This window comes from Scaptodrosophila lebanonensis, unplaced genomic scaffold (genome assembly GCF_003285725.1).
Source record: "Scaptodrosophila lebanonensis strain 11010-0011.00,11010-0021.00 unplaced genomic scaffold, SlebRS2 tig00000359-arrow-arrow-pilon, whole genome shotgun sequence".
NCBI classification, from domain to species: Eukaryota; Metazoa; Arthropoda; class Insecta; order Diptera; family Drosophilidae; genus Scaptodrosophila; species Scaptodrosophila lebanonensis.
In genome coordinates, this window is record NW_022060660.1 from 108464 (window position 1) to 125819 (window position 17356).

Here is a 17356-nt window from a genome sequence, read left to right on the forward strand (position 1 = left end):
TTTCTTTTTCAAAGAATCTTTCCATCTATCGATCGGAGCTCTAAGAGTTTTTAAAATTAAAAAAATTCATGTAATCTTCTTAATCACAATATCGTTTAGAGTTTCATAAACAACATGTTTGGAAAAACAGAACATCCATTAAAAGTTTTGTTAACCACAAAGCCAGTCTATGATTGATGTAAAGATCAGAGAAACGTATTCGATTGGAAGACCAGAATAACTAATTAGTTGCATTCTGTGGCCAAAGTCTTTCTACATAAATGATAGCTTTTTTGGGTGCTCTAAGGGTTTGCTTTGCAACGAAAGAATTCTAATTTTTTCGTAGAACCTCTCCATCTATCATTCGGAACTCATAAAATTCGAAATACAAAAAGTATTGAATCTATTGCCCAAAATTATTCTAAAAATTGTTGGTTTTTTAATCACAATATTGTTTATAGTCTGAAAACAATAAATCCATCTGAAAGTTAGTGTAAAAAATGAATTTTGAACGATTCTAGCCGCTATCCAGGCCAATAGTCCCCCTTAGAAGTGGTTGCACTCCATACACAAATCTGACGCTCTCTGTACTAAATGTAATTGTATTTGTATTTATTTAAAATAAATTAAAAATATATCTATAAAAAAAAAACAAAAATGTTTCGAGCATTTGCCAACTTATTTCTACAGAATGAATATCCAAACATTCCTAAGTATATGGACTCATAGATATACTTGTATAAGCGTATGGTGGTATTATGGCTGGCTTTACGGCCGATTTGTCAAATGATCTACAAACGTTTTTAACAACAACAACAATGTGTCGCAAGGTTCATTGGTTTCTAATCCCGGTGCTGAAATAAATTCGTTCAGCTCGTGAAGAACAGAACATTATCATTTTGGAGATAGCGCATAAATTATTTTTGAATATCAACAGTATTCAGTTGTCTGAATTTTTCTACGCTTTGTTGATTTTTCGCTATTCTTATTATATCTGTATCGTCTCGGCATTTATTTTATTTGCCATAAAAAGATTCGGTCGTAAACTTCGCAAGGCTTTTCTGAACAACATTTGACCATTTGGCAGCTTATAAGTTCCAATGAGTTATTCATATACAATATTTACATATAATTGCTTTGCTGAATTGTTTATTAATTTCGACTCTACATGTGCGTGCATCGTAATACCCATTGAAGGAGAACGAATTGTGCTAACATCTGGCGCATAAAACTCGTGGCTGAACCAAGAAAATGTCGGGCAATGTCGAATCTATAGACAGAATTATTGAAATAAAAAATAATAATAGAATAGACAAAAATTGAATGTATAGTTAAGTAGTTAAGTTAAGTTATGTAAGCTATATTAAGAGGAGTAAATGAAATAGAATAGAATATAATGATATGGAACAAAATGAATAGAATAGAATTATGTAGTAGAATAGACAAAACTATGTAAATAAAATATGAAACAATGCAATAAAATGGAGTAGTGCATAATATAAAGAGAAATTAGAACAGACTTGAAAGAAATAGAATAGAATTGAATGAAAAGAACAAAATGGAACAGAAAGGAATATATGCTCTCTTCAAATAGAATAGAAATAAAAGGAATAGAATGGAATAGAACAAAATGAAACAGAAAGAAATAAAGTTGTGTAGAATAAAAGAGAATGGAATGATAAAGAATGATACAGAAAAGACAGGATTAGAGGATATTAGAACACTAAATAAGATATTTGAAAATAGAATAGTAGTAATATATTTAAATGTAATAGTTGTAAGGAAACGGTAACCAGACAACTATTACATTCATACTCTACGTGTATGTAAAGGTTCTGATAATAATAATTGAATGTGTGGCGACCACAAAATTCTTCTTCCACTATTTGAATAATTAAAAAATATTTAGTATGTAAATAATATGAAATAAAATTTTAGATATTTAAGGGAGCTACGTAGCTTGTAATAAACTTGATCTGTGTATGGATGACTCAAGTCTGCGTACCAAGTTTGCTGTCCTAGCTGCTATGGAAAAAGTTCTCGATGTTCATACAGTCGAACAGATGGACAAGCGGTTAGACGGGGAAACTGATATGTCTTTCTCAATTCGTCTCGCCACGCATTTCATATACACATACATCTGTTAAATCTTGGCATCTTACTAATTTCTAATTTAATCAATTTTAATCTTCAAATTAATAATCAATTTTTTGTTATAATATTAAAACAACATTTCAGAAATAGATAAAACAATTAATAAATAACAAAATTTGGATATGTCCTCAATATTATTTTCATTTTACAGGTTTGTGTGTGACGCGATAATCCGAAATTTTCGGTCCACTGAACACTAATTGTCCGAATTATCGAGGTTAAACTATCTATAGATAGATAAATAGATATGCGGAGCAAATCCGTCAGATAGACGCGGTCATAAACGAGGTGGCCAGCGATTTGCCGATTCGCCAATCCACCAATAGATATATACTATATGTATATATGAACACTTGTATATTATGTTAATTTATTGAAATGTTTATTGTAGTTTTATTTATGCTAAGCTACTTAAGCGATCCTATGTTGACACCTTTCGCTTCTTCTTCAACTACTGCTTCTTAACAAAATCATTTGAACTTTTATAGTATATAGCTTCTCTGGATAAGTTGTACAATTATAGGTATTAATATTAGTATACTATTAGTATTAGTATTAGCTAGTTCTCATAACGTTCAACATTGTCTAATTTATTGATTCATTTTCAATGTTAATCCTCTTATTCTTCTTCGCCTCGCCCACTATTTTCTTTAACAATTCCTCTCCCTTCTCTGTTCTCGTTCCTATCCATCCATCAGCCAAGTGCCTGGCTTTGCAAGCACAGTCACACACCGTAATTAATTGCCTGTCTTTTGTTAGTACATATTTTTAAAATATAATGAGCATATTATGCATACACCGCGATACAAACTTGTGGTGACCCCGCCGCTTGGTAAAGTATTGCATTCATTAAAAACAGACTTCGAGTACAGCAAATAAATTTGAATATCTGTAGTATTTATTAAACAAGAATGGAATGGTAGAGTGGAGCAGACCCAATACCATATAGCCACGTTTCAAGAAATACGGGAGCTTAAAAAAAAAACGTTTCTCGAATATTAAAAAACCTGTATATCAAATCTGGATAATCTAGCTCTTGTACTTTCCGAGATTCGTGCGTGCATACTGTCAGGCAGAAGGACATGGCTGTATCGACTCGTCTTGTCATGCTGATCAAAAATATATTATATACGTATATACTTTGTGGAGGCCTGCCACGTTTCTTCCTGGATGCAAAAATATAAACTACAAAGAATTGTTGATCATTCTTCAGTAGTCGACTAACAAAAGTATATTATTTCCCAATTAAGTAATTAATGAATTCTTTGGAATAAGAAATTAAATGCAAAGGAAAAAGAATATGATCTGGATTTTTTTCATCAAAAACATATAAATTGTGTTCCACTTCAGATGATTTTTAATGATTTTTGCTTCGAACATTGGTCTCATAATTTGCGATAAAAAACATAAATGTATTACAAAGGAAATTTAGAGAAGTGATAATTTCGAAAAAAAGGCGATGATAGCTTTTTATTATTTTTGTCACTGTGTAGACTATATCTAATGGAATGAGTCTAAATCTCAGGCCAGTGTTCCACAATGCGTCATTGTTGTTGTCGTCGTTTGTATTACAAATGTACATACATATGTCTACAATTTTCACGGCATATGTGTATGTTTTGAAATTTTTGTGAAAATTTCCGAAAAGTGTCTGCATTTTCTATGTTTTCAGCTAAGATATCTGTTTGAGGGAAAATGTAAATCTGAATGAATATGAATTTAAATACCGACAAATTACCCTTCCCCTCCAGGCTACTAATACAGCCCTGAGGCAAAAAGACACTACTGCCTAGAGGGACGTATCTAAATAGCTTGGAAGGTTACTTCGCCTTGAGTGTGAAGCCCTGATTTACACGTAGTAATATCTTACGCCAGAAATACCAACTGAGAAACAGTAGACGGCGAAAACTTATTCAAGACAAGAAGACACTTGATTCTTCAGAATAACGACAAGGACAGAATCGATATGCCATTCGTTTCCTTTAGTCCTGGGAAAGTACAAGCCTGGGCGTTCGACATAAGGATCGCAACACAGAAACACCATCAGACTTGGTATTCAGCAGAAGCTGTGAAGCCGAGTAAGAGGATCAAAAGACTGATCTTTCGATAAATGATCTTAGCAGCATAGAGCTGTTATGGTCCAGTCTAATCCAAAATGATCTCACAATTCTCCAGCCATCCCAACATACAAGCCAAACATCTTGTTTAGCTCTCCTTGGTACAATTTTTAAATTATTCGATATTTTCATTTAATATTCAAAATGATGATTGTAAGAATAAGTGTGGGGGAGGGGGGACGGACGGGGTCCGATCATTAGCCATCTGTCGGCAGCGGTTGGCGCCCTCGTGTCGTCTCACAGTTGTTGTTTTTGTTGCTGTTTTTGTTGTCTTCATTGTCGCTAACAATTCAATTTTTGGTGCCGACTTGTGTCGCAAATTGAAAGTGAAATTGTTCAAAAGCGATTTGCAAATTGGGTTGCTCGCTCATTTTCATTTTCATTTTGATTTTCATTTTATCTGAATGCTTTTTTTGCCAGAATTTATGTTGATGGCGCAGGATTGTAATGAGGTCCGTCAATTTTGCACGCGCCTTTTCACTGAGTTACTTGATTAACTGCCTTGTTTGTTCACCATCTTGTCATTGCTTTAAGACGCTTTCTCCCCTCCCCTCTGGTTGACTAAAATTTATGCATTTTTAATGAACGACCGCCAAAATGGGAATGTTTTCATATATTTTGACATTGCACTGCCAGCGACGCAAAACCCCAGTGCCTTGGCTCGGGATCGTTGTCTACACATCTCCGCATCACCGATTTCTGTTGATGTCGCTGTCTCTGAGAATTTTGGGCAACTAACTAAGCGTTTAGTGCCACATTTTATCTGCCATAAGCAATTAAATGTTGCATCTGCACTTTATGGCCCGACAAGTTCAATTTCAATTTGGCCTTCCGTTCCCATATATAGATATATGTATATTCTACCACATAAGCCTCTGTGTGTCTTTCATTTTGCAGATATTAAAAAACTGAACTTAAGTGAGATATCCACTATTCAAAAGATATTATATTATAAATGATTAAAATTGGAAATATAAATATATTTCGTACTCGTACATGCTATAAAAAACTCATAAATTAAAAATGTTTTCAGATATACTTATATTACTAAGACGGATTTTTCACCGATCGGTGCTACTTCAACTAAATAAAATAATAATACTATATATGTATGGATGAGACAAGTCTGCAGAAAAAGTTTGGTGTATCTAGGCGTTACGGTTCAAAAGTTCACGACGTTCATACAGTCGAACACACGAACAGACTAAAAGACGAATAAATAAGCATGTCCAATTTTTTAATATTTATTATATGCTTTCTATTAATCTAGACTTAGCATAAAACATTTGTTGAAAACGTTTTTAAAATTTCTTATTAGATGTGAGGCCCTTAATTCATTTATGGTTATAAGAATTATGGGTGGAATTATTGTGTTAAATATAAAATAAATTCTATGAGTCTTAGTTTTAGTCTTATTTCATCATTCTGCAGTTACGTTCTGATGTTAAGCCCAAGTCTAGTGCAATATTTTTGAAAATCCACAAATAGTACAAGCGTATCTGAGAACTTTGTCGAATAAAGCTTTTAGTTTTTCCATTCACTTTGCAATTTAGTTTCTTAAAAAATTCTTCCAGTTTGAAAGCTTCGTGTGCTTTGCAACATACTTTTTAAAACCAAAAGCATATCTGCTAAAGATAGATGGCGCTAGCAAAAACATTTGTAAATATTGCCAACTAACGACCTTTTCCTTAATTTACGAAAGTCGCCAATTGGTTCTATAATTTCCCAACTCCTCTCCACTTCTTAATTAATGTTGATATGATATTCAAGTTTCTAATAGATAAATATTTGTAAGTTTATCGCGACTATATAATAATATATGTATGTTGAATACTGAAGCCGAATTTTAAATTTGAAAAAAAAAATAGCCTTAATAAAAACGATTGACTTCAAATCCAATACAAAATACAAACATTCTCTCTTCTTCTTTTCCGAACTTCATCAATCAAATTTTAACCTTTTTTTTAAATTGTTATATTTATATATAAAATGAAAGGATTAAAGTGGAATAAAGCTATCAATGTAATATGCCAAAAGTGGTAAGTATTTCCATTCCACATGAAAATCCTGCACTCGTACTATGAATTCAAATATACAAGTTTCATAATTTTCCGCATATTGAAGGTTCACTGTGGTTCTAGTACGATAAGTAGTTATGTACTGTAAATATGTAATTATATATGCACTGAGCACAATGTTGACTAAGCTAAGCTATGGATACCCAGTAGGATTTTTTTTGAAGATAAGCCTTTTGCTTTTTATACAAACTACAATATAATTTTCTTATTTACAGGAATGAATATTTGCATCGGTGTCACCTTCTATATCCGGTACTATAAAAATTAAACGAAACTTGTGTGTACGGACTGGATTATTCCAAACGTTTTTCAATCTTGCAATCTTCATTGGGGGTCTTATTGGCAACAATGTGTCAAGAATGTTTAGAATAATACGAGATAAAATTTAAAATTGTTTAATATTGTACTATACATATTGTAATAAAGAAAATAGTTGTTGCTACTAAAAATTATTTTCTCGCCGATGGTTTCTATGGCAGGCTGATAAAATAATGAGATTATGTTTAACACAAACAAACTTGATGTGCGCATGGGTCGGACAAGTCTGCATGACTAGTTGTTATGGAATAAGAGTTCATGACGGATAGTCGGACAAAAGAACAGACTGACATAGCTAATGAGTGGTATTGTGCTGATAAGCAAAAGTTTTAGAAATAATTGTATTTATGTAACGCCTGTTTCTTCATAAAATACCACTACGCCCATTGGATTTGTGACCGCCATGTTCCTACTGGGTATGCATGTCTGTGTGTTTGGCTGTGTTGTATGTGTGTTTGCAGATAACCCAACCAGCGACGTTGACGTCGACGTCGGCGCTGCGATCACTTCATGATCTGGACAGTTCATGAGCGCGAAAATAAATGTTTATTCTGTATTTGGCGTTTCCAGTGTGAAGACCAAGTTTTTTTTTGTGTATTGTGCGGTTTTCCAGCAGACGGTTTTTTTTGCTACTTTTTGTCTTTAGTTTGGTGTTTGGTTTCGAGTGTGTGCAGCATTCAAAGAAATGCTTAGCTAAATCAATTTGTTGCTATTGGAAAACAAGCTCAAGCAAATAAACCAGAATATTGCAATAGTTATTGAACAAGTTTAACAATAGACATCTCTTTTGGCTTCGCGAAAAAAAAAAACCATCAACAAGTCAAGTAAGAAATACACATACTTAGGTACAAGTTTATCTACAAATTTGTATGTTTAATTAAGTTATCATAATCGCATTAAAAAATTGCGCTAATCACGCACTTGGTGGCATCGAATCGAATCGAATTCCGGGACCACACCCCAAGGGGTATAGAAATATCGACAGCTGAGCAAGAAACTCGCACTGAGGGCTATCAATAATAACAGCAGCTGATGCTTAACTGAATAGGGCATTTGCTGTTGTTGCACAGTGGGCCGAATACCCATTGGAAATGGTGCAAAAAAATATATTTAATTCCAATTTGTAAATTAATATTTTAGTTTTAAGTACATATATAAACATTTCATAATACATAGAATATTCAATAAATAAGTACAATAAAAAAGTCATAGCTTCACGAGGCTGTTATATCCGTACTTGTTGATTAGAAAAACGAAATAAAATAAAATAATATACATCGATATTAGCGCTCTGAATAAATAATAAATATTAATAGTAAAATAATAATAAAAAATACTAATAAATAAAAATAATAAGTAATAACAAAACATACAACTAATAAATAAATAAAAAATGATAAAAAATAGAAGTATTAATAAATAGTTAGTGCTCATAAATACAAATAAATATTAATAAATGATAATGAAAATTAGTAGGAAATATATGATAAAAAAAATGAATAAATAAGAAAAATAATTATAAATACTTGTAACAAATACAAGCAAAAAAAATAGAAATAAATAATAAAAAAGTAATAAATAAAAATATATCATAAACAAATTATAAGAATTTAAAAAAAATAATAATAAAAACAATGATAACCAATATAATAATACAAATTAATTTTAATAATTTTAATATATTTTTTTTTGGTTGAGGATAAGAAATGGTTTATGAGTTTTATACATAATATGAGTCTCGCACCCACAAAAGCCCTTCCTCATCGCGGACGTACCACCAGTTCGGGAAATCTTTCGCAATTCAAATGGAAACAAATAGAAAGGTCTTAAACCATCCCATAATATGCTTAGGCACGTACTCCTAAAGTTTGAAATTGTGTTTCTAAATTAAATTAATAATAATAATGATATTATATGGATGTAAAATATAATACATATATTATTATAAGTTGCTGAAACTGCTTCCTTCCATTTTTCAGTAAAATGTTATATTCGTTACCTATAACCTGATCATCAGGTTTTTATAGAAATTCATATATTGATGGTTGAAAAAGATTGCCGAATATTTCAAAATTATATGCGGGAAGTATTGCAAACATTGCTTTTGAGATTTCACTTTCAAATCTTTATTTAAATAAACTATAGTATGAGTCAGCATTAGGATTCACACAAACAAAAATGATTTGTAAAGAGATACATATTATGTGTTGGATATGAATCAGTGTGACAAAGTTCATAGTTTCTTATACTATAGGTGTGTGTCTCACATTCTATGTGTTAATAATACTGCGCATTACATTCAATAATAATAATAATAATAATACGAAGAAGAAGAATTACAAAACCAACAGGCCACACATGTGTCAAGAAAATTGCCATGCATAAGCAGCAATAAATTTTTTTTTTTTTTTTTGTTACATTGTAAGTGCTTAAGTATATATACTTAGTATACATATGTAAAAATATACACAGACGAGTATACTAGATGTTAATATGAACAAAAATTGGACTTGATTGGATTTAAAGAGATGTGGGGGGAGAGTGCGTGACTTTAAGACGCATTCGCATAGGTCAGGTCGTGTCTAATAATTGCTTTAATTGAAATAAAACGACTGTTGTATACCCTGTACCCATTCTTTTTCCCGCTAAAACTTTTCAATTATATTATATAGCTGTTTGATTTTTATTTTGTGATTTCTAATTGTCGTGGGGCATTGAAAAAACTCATAAAGACCAAATTTGTTTACGTTTTGAAAAACATAAAAGTTTTTTAGGTACTAAGTAGCTATATTATATAGTTATCCGATTATGATGAAACTTCAGATTTTTGAGACACTGTACTAGATGCAAAAAAATACTCATTTCAAGAACGATATAGAAATAAGCAGAAAAGTTGTAAACACTAAGATTGATTTTAAAACCGATCATTTCTATGGCAGGTATACGATATAGTGCACCGATTCTAATGAAGCTTCTGAATGTAGTTAAATGCTAAACCTTCTTAAAAAACAAAAAAGCTATTTCCTTAAAGGTTATTTCCACTCCGATAGTTCCTATGGCAACTATATATAATGAGCCTAAACATAGTTTTAATTAAACCTCATCGGTGTATGGATAAGAGAAGTCTATGTATAAAGCTTTCTGATCCTAGCTGATATGGTTTTAATTTTCTTGATGCTCATATAGACGGACAGATGGACAAACGTTCGAACCGGTCATGAAATATAAAGCTCATGAAGTAAATAAATAAAGAATCTCGAGTGTAATATAAGATATTACCTATTTTTGAAGGCAGTTAGATCATAAAACGGTTGAAAATATTTAGGAGTATTTCAGTATAATGTGAAGAGTTAAAAATTTCCCGACATAAAAGTCATTCCAATCATTTACTAATACTTTGGGCTCAATACAGGAAGGCTAGGGAAATAATCATAAAATATACAAAGAAGAAGAATTCAAATATTTTAAAAATAATAATATACTATATTTCAGAGCTAAAGTATATTCTTAGCTCAAATAAGAAAAAAGTACTATCAAGAACATCATAAGCTTTCATTCAAAACATTTTTTCAACATCAATTTCCTATATATAATGTACATTATACGGTACATTATAGTTACGTCAGATCAACTGTTTTGCCAATCATTAATTTTTTTTTTTTTTTTTTGCGACAACAGCCACATTTCCATCCATGTGGGGGGCAAAGCTCTTAATTATAGTATTGTATAGTTCACATGTACATATGCGTGTACTTTTTGTATTTTAGTCCAAAACATGTGGGGCTATGGCCTAACAGCAGCGACAACTACCGCTACAACCTTGACTGATAGTGATAAGGAGTCGGCCGAAAATCCAACAAAATCCCGCACTTAGACAAACATATATACCGCTGATAAGTTAAATAACAAATTTGGACTGTCGTGGCCTAACTTTTTGTATAGTATAAATATGTTTCGAGCCGATTAATAATTTTTCTTCAATACAAAAATTAAGTACTTCTCCATTGAATCGATTTACTTTTTAAACATTATATCATTACATCATTATTTGTATGATGTTCTTGATAAGCTGGGTGTGGTGGACGTATCGCTCTCGGTATATACACGCCAGGGTTGATCAAAACTAATTGTGTTAGGTATTATATTTTTACTCTCATACTCTTTCTTTTAAAAAAAGGCACATTGGAAAACATAAAGAAGAGGTTTTCCCTTTCCTCGATTTCTAATCATATTAAATCTCTCTGTGATCTTTCATTCGTTCTGCAAATAGTCGTTGCTTCACTATCTGGCCTACAATAAGATATCTTGGTAGGTTATACGTTGCCGACTCTCAGCATCAAGGTTTTGTCGTTACCATTGGATCAGCAGACCATAACTGGAGAGCAACTTGAGTCCCCCCTGGACAGAATCTCAGTTTATATTAATCTATTATTATTCTAGAAAGAAACTCTGCTTCTCTTCATATCCCTATTTTCTTGAGAAATCCCCCTTTTGATATAGTCTGAGAACTGTGCCCTAATTAGGTACAATACGCAGTCCTCTCGTCTATGCAACGCAGCTGATAGATACAAGTATACCCTCGTACTTACATACTACCTATGTATGTGTAGTGTATACTCTCCATATATGATGTATGTATGAGTGTAGATACTGCTGTTCTATATATACGCACAGCTACAATATTTAGCAGTAGTGCTCAGGGTTATGCGCGATGGCTGTAAAAGCGAGCGTGTGTCCATGTGTCGGTGGGCTAGGAAGGGGGAGGTGTAGCCGATAGGAAGCTGAAGTTTTGAGTACCGCTGATAAGGCGTGTTGTCAACGCCTTCCAACGGGCCGTAAGCAACATATAAACATGTGTATAAACAAACAATCGAAGCCCTTACTTGTGAACACTTGTCCATAAATTCAATTTATTGGCGCACGTTCAACGATTAGATGAGAATTTGTGTGTGGCCATTAAAGCGGCGGATAACCGTTTCGAATTGCGCAGTTTTAAGACCCGGAAAATATTAAGTACGATCAATTTCTTGAGAAAGATGTGAAGAACTTTTAAGAAATACATTGAATATAGAATTGGGAATCCCCGAGTAGGAACGCAAGATTATTGTAAGTATGTATTTGAGCTGCTCGCATATTCTATAAGGCGCTTCATTTGTATACCCTACGAGTACAGGGTATAACAAGAGAGAACGCTACAGTCGAGCAAGCCCGACAGTGTAATACCCTGTACCCAGGTAAACTTCCGTCACAGAGTTATATGCGCCCATAGCAGCAGCAAAAAGAGGAAGAAGAAGAGCGAACTTGTTGCGACAGTTTGGGGGGGTTGTACTGGCGAGAATTTGTTTTGCTAATAACTTTATTTAAAATTGACCGAATTGAATAAAATTTTTAACAACAGTAGACAATTATATATAAATTATGTGTGCAAAGTTTGGTTTAGGTAGCATTTGAAATGTGGACGCTATTGACGAAATTCTTTAGCGGGGGAAGGGGGGGGGGGGGGGGGGGGGGAATTAAAAAAAATAAAATAAACTCGTCCTTACTCGGACCTAAAAGAATCTGGATGCCAACTTTGGTTATTCTAGCTTTTATAGTTTCTGAGATCTTTGCGTTCATCCAGACGGACAGACGGACGGACAGACGGACGGACATGTCTAGATCGATTTCTCTCGTCATGCTGATCAAGAATATATATACTTTATGGGGTCGGAGATGCTTCCTTCTGCATGTTACATACTTTGCACAAACCTAATATACCCTTTTTACCCTACGAGTACAGGGTATAAAAAGACTAGACATGCCCGTCCGTCCATCCGTCTGGATGAGCTATCATTAACCAAACTTGGTATGTAGACGCTCCTTGTTCCTAGTTAATGCGTGTTCATTTTATTTTTTTATACATATACATACTCAGTGCCGGAAGTTTGTCCCGATACAGGGTTTTTCACTGTCGGGCTTGGTCAACTGTAGCGTTATCTCTTGTTCTGTTTTTTAGAAACAACATCTTCGAATAGTGATATCACTCAATGAACCTAGAATGTTATTCGACTGTCTCCCCTTACTCTTTACAGGCTTTGAGGTTTAAGGAGACCAGCCCTCTACACAGCCTTCACGATGAGTCCACCGGCTTTGCTTAGCAAAGATTCACCCGACATTGAGGTTGGTCCAAGCCTGCGCCTAGTATTCCTTAAGCTTAACTAATTCGTCTTGCAGGATCTGCTGTCGCTGAATCCACGCGTCAAGACCCAATGTACCGTCTTACCTACGCAACAGACGAAGGTAAATAAGAAGCACTGGAAGCGCAATGCCGATCATATGGCTACGCCCTGCACCACGCTCTCCAACAACTTTGCGGACATCAAGCACACTACTTTGTCGGAGCGTGGAGCCCTCCTGGAGGCCCAACGTTGTCTGAAGTGCGTCGATGCGCCCTGTCAGAAATCGTGTCCCACACAACTGGACATCAAGAGCTTTATTACGAGCATTTCCAATAAAAATTTCTACGGAGCGGCGAAGGCAATTTTTTCGGACAACCCCTTGGGCCTTACCTGCGGCATGGTCTGTCCCACTAGCGACCTGTGTGTGGGTGGCTGCAATTTACAAGCCTCCGAGGAGGGCCCCATAAATATTGGAGGTCTGCAGCAGTTTGCAACGGAGGTGTTTAAGCAGATGGGAGTGCGCCAGTGTGTCTCACCGGATGCGAAGCCATTGGCGAAGCCGAATAAGAAGATCGCTTTGTTAGGCGGTGGACCGGCCTCGTTGTCTTGCGCCACCTTCCTGGCTCGATTAGGTTACACTGATATTACCATCTATGAGAAACGTAGTTATTTGGGAGGCCTGAGCTCTGCGGAAATTCCGCAATATCGCCTGCCCATCGATGTGGTTAATTTTGAGATTGGACTAGTTAAAGATCTTGGCGTGAAGATTGAAACGGGACGAGCGCTTAGCACCAAAGACGTAACTGTGAAGGTGAGTCCGTCCTAGAGGGGAATGTCCCTGAATTCTTTCATCTCCTTTTTTTGTTGCTGCGTTATTAGGGTCTTCTAGGCTCCGGTCACGATGCCGTCTTTATAGGCATTGGTCTGCCGGAACCTAAGTTGGACCCAATCTTCGATGGTCTAGATGTGTCTGCAGGCTTCTATACCTCCAAGAACTTTTTGCCACTGGTATCTGATGGATCAAAGCCAGGGCTATGTGCCTGCAAGTCCCAGCAGGCATTGCCTAAACTCTATGGCAACGTAATCGTGCTGGGGGCCGGGGACACGGCCTTCGACTGCGCCACCTCTGCTCTACGCTGCGGTGCCCGACGTGTCTATGTTGTCTTTCGCAAGGGCACGACGGGTGTACGTGCCGTGCCCGAGGAGGTGGAGCTTGCACGTGAAGAGCGTTGCGAGCTGATGCCCTACTTGACGCCCCGTAAGGTTATTGTTAACGATGAAAATAAGGTGCGTGCCAATCAAATAGCGACATCTCTTTGTCATGTAAGCATTATGTTTCATTTTAGATCACAGCAGTAGAGTTTTGCCGCACCGAACAGAACGAGAAGGACGAGTGGATAGAGGATGAAGAACAAACGACGCGTCTGAAGGCCAACTTTGTTATCTCGGCCTTCGGGTCGGGGTTGTCCGACAAAGACGTACGTGAAGCTATGGCCCCATTGAACTTCCGAGGCGAACTGCCCATTGTAGATCGTGCGACTCTGCAGAGCAGTGATCCGCGAGTTTTTTGCGGAGGTGATTTGGCCGGTGTGGCCAACACCACAGTGGAGTCGGTGAATGATGGCAAGGTGGCTGCCTGGAGCATTCACTGTCAATTGCAAGAATTACCGCTGGACACGCCTGCCGAACTACCTTTGTTCCATACCGAAATCGACAATGTGGACATATCGGTGGAGATGTGCGGCCTTAAGTTCGAAAACCCCTTCGGCCTGGCTTCAGCCCCACCCACAACGAGTGCGGCGATGATACGACGCGCTTTTGAGCAAGGCTGGGGATTTGTGGTCACTAAGACATTTGGCCTGGACAAGGACATGGTTACCAATGTGTCGCCGCGCATCGTGCGCGGCACCACCTCCGGCTATAGGCATGGACCGCAACAGAATTGCTTTTTGAACATCGAATTGATTTCGGAAAAGTGTGCCGAATACTGGTGCCGTTCCATTGGCGAGCTAAAGCGCGATTTTCCCGAAAAGATCATCATTGCAAGCATTATGTGCAGCTATAACGAGGCGGATTGGACCGAGTTAGCCACCAAGGCGGAACAGTCTGGCGCCGATGCCCTGGAGCTGAATTTGTCTTGTCCCCACGGCATGGGTGAGTCCGGCATGGGTTTGGCCTGTGGTCAAGATCCCCAACTTGTCGAGGATATTTCTCGATGGGTGCGCAAGGCCGTCAAGGTGCCTTTCTTCATCAAACTGACACCGAACATTACGGATATTGTGTCCATTGCCCAGGCGGCCAAACGTGGTGGTGCCGACGGTGGTTCAGCCATTAATACGGTCCAAGGACTGATGAGCCTTAAAGCAGATGGCACGCCATGGCCAGCCGTGGGCAAAGAGCAGAAAACGACATACGGCGGTGTGTCTGGCAATGCGACACGACCAATTGGTTTACGTGCTGTCTCCGAGATAGCTCGCAAGGTTCCGGACTTTGCCATACTCGGCATTGGCGGCATCGATTCCGGTGAGGTGGCACTTCAATTTCTGCAAGCCGGTGCCACAGTGGTACAGATTTGCTCCTCGGTTCAAAACCAGGACTTCACCCTCATCGATGACTACTGCACCAGTCTAAAGGCACTGCTGTACTTGAAAGCCAATCCGCCGCCAGTCAATGGACAGTTCTGGGACGGTCAGTCGCCGCCAACGCCAGTGCATCAGAAGGGCAAGCCGGTGGTGCACTTGACCGGGGAGGGTAATAAATCGCTTGGTTTCTTTGGTCCCTATCAGCAGCAACGCGATATTAAGCTCGCCGAAATACGCAGCAAGGAGGGTGCCTTCTGGGATGCAGAGAAAAGTGCAACCGCCAACGTAGTGCCAGCCAATGCCATTAATAAAGCGCCTAGAGTGGCCGATGTTGTGGGTCGCGCTCTACCCTACATTAGCAGCTATAAGGAGCTGGACAACAAGCAGCAGAAGGTGGCGCTCATCGATGACGTAAGTAGTTTCGTTTCTAATATCCATCGTAATCAGCATCTTAAGCAATAATTTATATACTCCCTAGGACATGTGCATCAATTGCGGCAAATGCTACATGACCTGCGCTGACTCTGGCTACCAGGCCATCGAGTTCGACAAGGACACCCATTTGCCGCACATTAACGACGACTGCACCGGTTGCACGCTCTGCGTATCCGTCTGTCCCATTATTGACTGCATTCGGTAAGGATTTATATACAAGTAAACATCCTCACATAGGTACTTATTTGGATTCTTATTGCTTCACAGCATGGTGCCCAAACAAATTCCGCATGTTATTAAACGTGGTGGAATCGAGGATAAAACTTTCTACACACATGCCCTCAGCCAGTAATCAATGATGTTATACGCAAGTTGAGTTTTTGGTGTATTGTGATTAGTAGAAGTTCTCAGAAATAAAACGGCATAAAATTAATTAACAAGCAGTAATGGCTAATGGCTATGGAAGGGTATCTGCATGGTATTATGAAATGATTGTTTTCTTATTGCAGCAAAAATAAGACGTAAGATGTTCCACAAAGTTCATAAGTTTTTCAACATCTTTCACACTATGTTGGAAACACCGAACAGTGTTGCCAATTTGGTTTTTTCCCTTCAAATTTGGTTGCGGGAAAAATTCGAAATTGCGGGTAGCGGGAATTCTGGCTTTTTAAAAATACATTTAGTTTTTTTCACACTTTTTGTAATTTTTCGAACATTTATGTTTAAAAATAAGGGAAACGTGGCATATTTATTATTTTTACACCCTGTACCCAAAGGGTAAAAGGGTATATTAGTTTTGTGCGAGTGTACATGGAACACACAGAAGGAGGCGTGGCAGGCCCCACAAAGTATGAGATAAAGATGACTAAAATAGTGATATCATTGGAAAATATTGATAAAAAAAAAAAACAAGAAAGGAATGCTAAAGTAGAGAGGGCTCAACTCTTAAATACCCTGTACTACCAGTACAGCAGAATGTTTACATTTCGGTTGTGGTTAGTTAGGACACTGCTGTGGCCTAAACTATTCAATTCATCGTATTCTTGGACAAAGAGGCTGCGAAACTGCATTTTAGATGGCGATTGTGTACGATTTACTGAACGACGACCCGATCTTACAAAGCTGCAACGAAGTCCAGAGCATTTACTGGAACTGTCGGAGATTATCAATTCAGCGGTGCAGGAACTGGTCATTGTCAATGGAAAATTGGAACACTTGCGACCATGGAGGAAGCATAGTTTTTCCAGCATTCGTACGTTGGAGTGCACGCTGGACGACTACGAAGATCGAGCAGGGGGTGTCGGACTACTGGTGGAACTCTTCCCGCTCTTCGCTCTTCTTTCCGTCAAAAACTGTTTTTTTTTTTCATTCTAAAAATTTGGCCAAACTTAAACTGAAGGACAATGTGGCAGACCCCATAAACATTATTATGCTATGTCCGTCTGTATGACGGATCTAACCTGCATTGACTAAACTTATCTAATCTCTTAATAAAGCGTCCTTGTTTTTCCTTCCTCTTTCCACACTACAGAAAT

The 17356-nt window shown here is 37.1% G+C and overlaps 1 protein-coding gene across 1 annotated transcript; it reads left to right on the forward strand.

The window, feature by feature from the left end:
* Positions 1 to 7231: 7231 nt before the first annotated feature.
* Positions 7232 to 16268, forward strand: LOC115630201 (dihydropyrimidine dehydrogenase [NADP(+)]). Its single transcript, XM_030526769.1, has 7 exons — positions 7232 to 7470; positions 12718 to 12805; positions 12860 to 13615; positions 13684 to 14091; positions 14151 to 15797; positions 15865 to 16022; positions 16089 to 16268. The coding sequence occupies exons 2-7, from the start codon at positions 12761 to 12763 to the stop codon at positions 16171 to 16173; spliced, it is 3099 nt and encodes a 1032-aa protein (XP_030382629.1). The 5' UTR covers positions 7232 to 7470; positions 12718 to 12760; the 3' UTR covers positions 16174 to 16268.
* Positions 16269 to 17356: the final 1088 nt, after the last annotated feature.

Coding starts and splice junctions, on each gene's coding strand:
- LOC115630201 (XM_030526769.1), top strand. CDS start 12,761: ATGAGTCCACCGGCTTTGCTTAGCAAAGATTCACCCGACATTGAG. Junction 12,806..12,859: donor AAGATTCACCCGACATTGAG/GTTGGTCCAAGC, acceptor TTCGTCTTGCAG/GATCTGCTGTCGCTGAATCC. Junction 14,092..14,150: donor TTGTTAACGATGAAAATAAG/GTGCGTGCCAAT, acceptor GTTTCATTTTAG/ATCACAGCAGTAGAGTTTTG.